The sequence below is a fragment of the Abrus precatorius genome, unplaced genomic scaffold (genome assembly GCF_003935025.1).
Source record: "Abrus precatorius isolate BTA unplaced genomic scaffold, Abrus_2018 Scaffold2, whole genome shotgun sequence".
Classification (NCBI taxonomy): Eukaryota; Viridiplantae; Streptophyta; class Magnoliopsida; order Fabales; family Fabaceae; genus Abrus; species Abrus precatorius.
In genome coordinates, this window is record NW_020874362.1 from 34,232,865 (window position 1) to 34,240,544 (window position 7,680).

Consider the following 7,680-nt stretch of genomic DNA (forward strand, 5'->3'; position numbering starts at 1 on the left):
TGATTTTACAAATTTTTACAATGTTTTTGTTTTCTTTTGGAAGATTACAAAACTCTAGTCAAAATCATTTGTTTTAATTAAAGGCATCAAGTTTAAATTCTGCATGTTTCACTTACTCATCTTGTAGAAAGGCACGGTGAGTTGTCTTTTATAAAGGAATTAATTTTGTCGATTAGTCAGTAATGAGAAAAACTAATATTGATTTTTACTTAACATTCTATCTTACTTATTTACAAATGTATATCCTTTGCTGAAAATATTAATCTTTTATATAGCGATAGTAATTATACTTATCTTAAATTAATATATAGTACTATAAAACATATGGTCTATTGATATATATAAAAAAATATGGTCAATTAATTAACTAAACTAGTTATCTTTAACTCAACAAATATTTAAGTTGGGAATTAATTCAATTTTATTAACTTAATTTTGAAATATAAAGTAAGTTTTAATATTTAAAAATAATAATGTTTTATAAAAAAAATATTTGTTAAAATAAAGATATAAAAATATAATGAATACTTTTAATAAAATTTATTACTTTAAATATTTAAATTCAAACTTTTATATATTAGTCAAATTGAAATTAACATAACATGCTACTAAATTATTGAAGATATTGTTGACCCGAAGTGAGTTTATTACAATGAAGTTATTTTCACGTCAAACTTATTTTATTGAAATGATTCAAAATAAGCCCGATCAAGACCAATTCCTTTATTGCAAAAAAAAACCAAGAAAATTAGAATTTGACCATGCAAAAGATTAGGAGAAACAGAGCATGATTCAAATCTTCTGGGGCAAAACCCCATAATCAAGCAAAAGCATCTCTCAAAGAAAAAGGCAAAAGCCCTAAAATCTCAGAACGTACATAATCTACAATCCCTTATCATACGTTAAAAACCATGAGCAGAGCACAGCCAAGATTACAAGAACAAATAAATTAAGAAGACAGTAACAAATGTAGCAATGAGATCATAAAAGGGGAAGAGCACATGCACACGTGCCCATCAACTCTCATCTCTCTCTCTTCTACTGTGCGAAGTGAATGTGGGGCGTGTGTGACATAGAGATGGTGGCTTGTTTGCATAAGAAAAGCATGACATCAAAAGCGTTGCATTTCCAAACTCCCCAACCCTTCTTTCCCACAAAACCAGCCACCCCATCCTCATTATCGTTGTGTGGTCCCCTACACCACGTGTCACACTATCTCATCCTTGATTCCCATGTGTCACAAAAACCATCCTGATCCATTTGCTGCGTTTTATCTCAACTCGATCATGCATACATTTACATATACACACACACACATACCCCACTCTTTCTTTCTTTCTTTCTACCCCTAACCTTTCCCTCCCCATTCAGCTATTAAGCCTTTAGTAATCCAAAATCCCATATCTTCTCGCCACTTCTTTTTCCAATACCACGAAAACGAAAAAGAGCAAAAGTAAGAAAAGGCTCAAATCAACGAGAGTTTGTACTAGAATGCATGAGACTTAGAAAATTGAACAAAGTCTCGTCGTCATCATAGATATCATGGATAGCACAGATTCATCATCAGGGTCTCAACACCCACACCCACATCTCCCTCCAGGGTTCCGGTTCCACCCTACCGACGAGGAACTCGTCGTTCACTACCTCAAGAGAAAAGCTGCATCTGCACGCCTTCCCGTAGCCATCATCGCCGAGGTTGATCTCTACAAGTTCGACCCTTGGGAGCTCCCAAGTATGCAACTTTATCACAACCCATTTCATCTTTTGATCCATTTGTTCAAACCCACTTCTGATAATTTTTTGTTGCTCACCGGCCGTATGAACCAATTTTAGGATGCACTCTTTGTATTAATTTATTTATTTATTCTTTCGTGGGTTTTGCAGGTAAAGCAACGTTTGGTGAGCAAGAGTGGTACTTTTTCAGCCCAAGGGATCGGAAATACCCAAATGGGGCCAGGCCCAATAGGGCTGCTATTTCTGGGTATTGGAAGGCCACTGGAACTGACAAGCCTATTCTAGCATCTGATGGGCACCAAAAAGTTGGAGTCAAGAAAGCACTTGTTTTCTATGGTGGGAAGCCTCCAAAAGGGGTTAAAACTAATTGGATTATGCATGAGTATAGGCTTGCTAATGATTCCTTTAATTCTAGCTCAAAACCTCCTCCTCTTGCTGCTGATCATCGTCCAAACAATAACAAGAAAAATTCCCTAAGGGTACTTATAATCCTACCTAGTGATTATGCTTTAATTTGGATAAATTTTGGTATAAATATTTGTAGAAAAAATAAATGAATAAATTTCTTTTTATAAGTTCAGATTCATATTTCAAAACAAGTAGAAGAATATAATACCTATAAAAAATTTCTATTTTATTTCTATTTTTTTTCTACTGTAACCATTGCTGCAACCTATGTATGTTTCATTTTCTAAAATATATATATTTAAAATTGAATAGTGTTCTTTCCTTGTATGGTTTTGTAGCTTGACGATTGGGTTTTATGCCGAATATACAAGAAAAGCAATACTAGCACTTTACCAAGGCCACCCCTTATGGAGCATGAAGAGGAACTTTCAATGGAGAACATGCTACCCACGATGTCAACTTTGTCAATGGCTAATAATACGCAAAACTCTAAACCCCCATCTTCGAGAAACGCAAGTTATGGACCACTAGGACTTGAAAATGATGACAACTTTTTTGATGGAATCCTAGCCGCTGATCAGAGCATGCAAAACGGTTCTGATTCTCACCTAGTCTCTCCCAACTCAAAGGGTAATAATAACAATACTAGTAACTTCCCTATGAAACGTGCACTATCATCCCAGCTTTGGAACGAGACAGGATCTCCAGGGTCTTCTTCTTCAAGTAAGCGATTCCATGGTGATCTTAATAGTGGAAGCAGCACCGTTGAAGAAAACAATTCCTTTGTTTCTCTGCTTAGCCAGATTCCTCAAAACGCAACGTTACATCCAAACGCGATTCTTGGGTCAGTTGATGGTGCACTGAGGCAACAGTTTCAACTTCCGGGAATAAATTGGAACTGATTAATAGTATGGTTTAGCTTAGTTTACACACACACACCTCTGATCTTAATAGGACTGTTAACTAATGCTGGCGTTAGCATTTTAAAATTCCCACTGTAACCATAACATACACACAAGAAATTAGATATCAAGAATATATAGGCCTATATATATTTTGAATTTGAAGATTACAAAGTTGCATTAAATTAAGTTGAATACAATTGCATGATCAAAATCTTTTATAAGAGAGGCTGGAGGGAACGACTTGGTGCAGTAAAAAAGAAATATAATTGGGAAACCATGGTTGAATATATTTTTATGATATTGTTTTATTTAGATTAAGAGAAAAACTGGGTGATCATGGTGCGTTATGTTCATTCTTTTTTGTTTTAACCACAAAAAAACGGAAGTGAATGTAATTTTTGCAATAGAAAATTAAGTATGCATTTATCTATTACATTGTATATCTTATTGTATGAAAATTTCTGATAGACCTTTCTTATTCAGCCCAAAGTAGCTTGTCTCAATTATTGCACGGATTGTGGGGATATGTGAATCCCACAACCCTTTTTTTTCCTTTACAAAGACAATTCGGAAGGGGGTAATTAAGGACCATACTTTTGTTATGTAATTTTCTCCAAGTTTAAGACTTGCATAAAAAATAAAATAGAGAAAGGATGAAGCATGGCCAAGAGAGTTGGGCAGGAATTTCGAATCACAATCCTAGCTAAATACCTTTATATAGATGTAACTTTTTGTCTTAGTAGTGGGGCATTTGAGCAAATCAAAAGTTGTTTTGTCTGAAATTTTCTCACAATGAATGCACATGATAATATCACAAATGATATTATATAAAAGGTGAAATTATACTTTATATCCTCTTAGTTTAATTGAAATTTTGATTAGATTTAAAAATATATATATTTTAAATTAACTTTTTCAGTCTTCTTTTTATTTAATCTAACTTCTTAAGTTATTTTTTACTTTTTATCCTTTCAGTTAATATTCATTAGATTCTTTAACTTTTCTTTAATTTAATTAAAATTTTATTTCATTCCTGTAATTTTTTACTTTAACTTAATTTAATTTTTTAGTTATATTTTATGTTAAATTTTTTCTGTAACTTTATTTTGTTTCTTAACCTTTAAAAGTTGAAAATAATAGCGTTTTGGATAAAAACAGTTTATTTATTACTCTTTTATGCATTTTATTATTAAATTGTCCTTTAAAAATACTAAATTATCAATATAAACGTTTTTAGTTATCCTTAAATCATTCCTGACGAACCATTTATTTCTGCTTTATTTCCATTGTTCATGTCTACCGATTGATCCACATTAAGCTGTCATAGGTCAAATCTCATATATATCTTTTGAATCAGGGAAAATTTTTTGAAAAAATTAAAATTAAAGGATAACTTTATTTTAAGAAAGTAATTTGAAAAACTGTCTTGAATAAAAAAAAATCAAAGAACTAAAATAAAACTTACATTAAACTTTTGAGACTCAATTGAATAAGATAAATGTTATTAGCAAAGACTAAATCAAAAGTTTAATTAAATTCGAAGAACAAAATGTATAATTAAATAAACCTATATATAATTATTTATATCTCTGATTTTATATTTTTATATGAATTTAATTAAATTATATTAATAATGTAAATAATTTATACATTGTCATTCAATCATGATTAACCATATAAATATTTTTACAATAATAATAAATCAAAATTAAACTCCTTTTATATAAACATATCTAAAAAATAAATTTCATAAAATTAAATGAAACTATTTTTTTTATATTGTTTGATATTTAAAAATTATTTTCTGATTCTTAGTAAAATGTTCAAAATTTTTGGGGCTCTTTAATTGGTTGTAAGCATTGGCTGAAATTCTTTAACAAAAGTTTAAGTAATTGACTTTATATGAATTTGTTTGGTATTCGAATAGACTCGATTAATTTCAATTAATTGTGACTGCAATATTTTTTTGCTACAATTATTTGGTTTATTAAAAAGAATAAAAGTAATATTGTTTTCAACGAACTTTCTAACATTCATGATAATCTTTTGCAGTAAACTTGTTTAATATACTCTAAAATTCAATTTGTCAACTGTAAACTTATTTAATATATTGGTTAACTTTCCCTTGCTCCTAACTTGGTTAAATTTAACATTGATAGTTCTTCTTTTTTTTTCTTTTATATAGAAATGCATAGAGGGCTCAAGCCTTATTAAAAACTCGAAAGGAGAATTTATTAAAGGTTTTGTCTGCAATTTGGGTAGTTGTTCTTCTCTTAAGCTAAATTGTTGAGTCTTCTTTATGGGAATACACTGCTAATTGATTATAAAGTCGAGAAAGTTGTTATTGAAATGGATTCACAATTTGCTATTGCTGTGATTAAGTATTGTCCTCCAAATCATCATTGTTATTACTAGATCATCATCGTCATTAGAAAAGTGTTGAATCAAGAATAAAATATTAACTCATGTTTTTATATAAGCTAACAGAGTAGTCAAACTCTTCGCTAATTGGATGAATATTTTTTGTTACGAATTTTAAACTATTTAAAAATATTTTATCTAACGGGCAAGTATGGTTGTCAATTAAGAGTATTTTGACCTCTTACTATAATTTTACAAAGAGTATACACACAAGTATATCTTACTTGAATGTTAAGCAATGAAATTTATGAGAATATTTGACATGAAAGTAATAAAAATTAAAGAAAAAAATTCACTTATTCTTTTTTCATTTCAACCATATTTTTTCATAATTTGACTAATTTTAACCAATGTATTATCATCACTTTTTACAATAAAAACAAGATAAATTCAGTCAATAAAATAACAATTTTAATAAAAAATATATACTTAAATTTCCTAAATAAATTGAAAAATGATAGTTCATCACTCTTCTCCCTTTTCATCTCCATCTTAAGAGAAAATATTTATAGGTTTATTTTTCTTTTGAAATTTTTTATTTCAATCGTGAATTAAAAAAATAGAAAAAATTGAATAATGAAAAAAGTAAAACAAAAGTAAGATAATTTTCAAAAATATTAACTTGTTAATAATCTAAATGGAGTCAAAATTTATAAATATTAGAATTTTAATAATGTAAATCTCATAATATGTAGGATTAGAGATGATATATAATAACAAAAAACTTTGACAAAATATTCTTGTTACATATATTTTCTCATTATACACAATAAAAAAAAATTATCATAAAAAAATTAAATGGTTATAATAAACATTTTAAATTTGTACTAATAAATTAATATATTTAAATAATTTGATTGATGCAAAAATTTAATATTCACTATAAATACATAAATGTTACTATAATGCATTACTTTTTAGTATAGGCTTAATGCACGCAACAAAAAAATAAATTACTTTTACTTCTTAAACATGATTCAAAATTATGTCTATTTTATAAATATATTACAATAAAATCTCTTTATTACTGTAAAAATTTCAAATTATTAATTTATTAAATGAAAAAAATTTAGAATATAATATTACAATGACATTAAAATTAATTAATAATTTATTTATTATTATTATTAATTGATATGATGAAATTTTTTATAATAATTATAAATATTTCTTGTTTTTATAATTTATTAATAATATTTGTATTATTTTTTCTTTAATAAAGTTAATGTTATCTTAAAACCTTATTGTTTAAAAATTTTAAACCTTTTTGCTATTTCAGAGATATTTAGTTGTAATGTATATAATATAGATGAGAGTTTCAATATAATATTTAAAAATAAAAGGAATTTTGTATAATAAGTCAAAAATTGTAATGAGTCTCTTATTTATAAGATTTACTCTGATTTTAACCATCTCATTTCTTGTGACAGGACTTTGCATGAGGAGTCACCTTGGCTGAGGCTAGAAAGACTTATTAGATGACATCCTCTAATGAATAGGCAACTTAAACTTACTACTGATGGTGCTGTTTTCTCAAATGCTAAACAGGCTAGTTGTGGTGGCCTTATTCGAGACAGCAATGGGAAGTTTATTACAGGTTTTCATAGAACTTTAACTTTATGCTCTCCCTTGACTGCAGAGATTTGGGGGATTTACTAGGGCCTTCTTCTTGTCATTTCCAAGAAGATCTCCCTAATATGGATTGAATGTGATTCAAAGGAGGCCATATCTTTAGTTGTTAACCTCCCAAATTGTAATCATCCATTGTTTCATGTAGTTAGTGAAGTTAGGAATCTATTGACAGAGATTAGATTTATCAGAATTAATCATGTTTTGATAGAAGCTAATCAAAGTGCTGATTGATTGGCTAAATTAGGTATTGAGTGTGGGTTACCTTCCCTCTGTTATGATGAGATTCCTTCCTCTTTAGTGCCTTTCTTGAGATTGGACACTGTAGGTAGCTGGACTCCTAGATTAAGTATCTAGTTTGTTTGGTGTTTTTGGACTGTTAAGTCTCGTTTATTATTAAAAAAAATTGTAAAAAGGTATTCTTGTTAGCCTTCTATATAAAAATAAAATAAAATGTTGAGTTTAAGGGTATCATATGTAACATCTTGTACTTTGATTTAAATAAAATGAGGTTTATTAAAGTATAATTGGAATAAATTTGGATAGAATTTATATTAAAAAAAAATGTGAACAGTAAAACTGT

At 28.5% G+C, this 7,680-nt stretch overlaps 1 protein-coding gene across 1 annotated transcript; it reads left to right on the forward strand.

The window, feature by feature from the left end:
* Nucleotides 1–1,542: 1,542 nt before the first annotated feature.
* Nucleotides 1,543–3,093, forward strand: LOC113858296 (NAC transcription factor 25-like). The gene is made up of 3 exons (XM_027490865.1): nucleotides 1,543–1,732; nucleotides 1,885–2,213; nucleotides 2,481–3,093. The coding sequence occupies exons 1-3, from the start codon at nucleotides 1,543–1,545 to the stop codon at nucleotides 3,042–3,044; spliced, it is 1,083 nt and encodes a 360-aa protein (XP_027346666.1). The 3' UTR covers nucleotides 3,045–3,093.
* Nucleotides 3,094–7,680: the final 4,587 nt, after the last annotated feature.

Coding starts and splice junctions, on each gene's coding strand:
- LOC113858296 (XM_027490865.1), top strand. CDS start 1,543: ATGGATAGCACAGATTCATCATCAGGGTCTCAACACCCACACCCACAT. Junction 1,733..1,884: donor CGACCCTTGGGAGCTCCCAA/GTATGCAACTTT, acceptor TGGGTTTTGCAG/GTAAAGCAACGTTTGGTGAG. Junction 2,214..2,480: donor ACAAGAAAAATTCCCTAAGG/GTACTTATAATC, acceptor ATGGTTTTGTAG/CTTGACGATTGGGTTTTATG.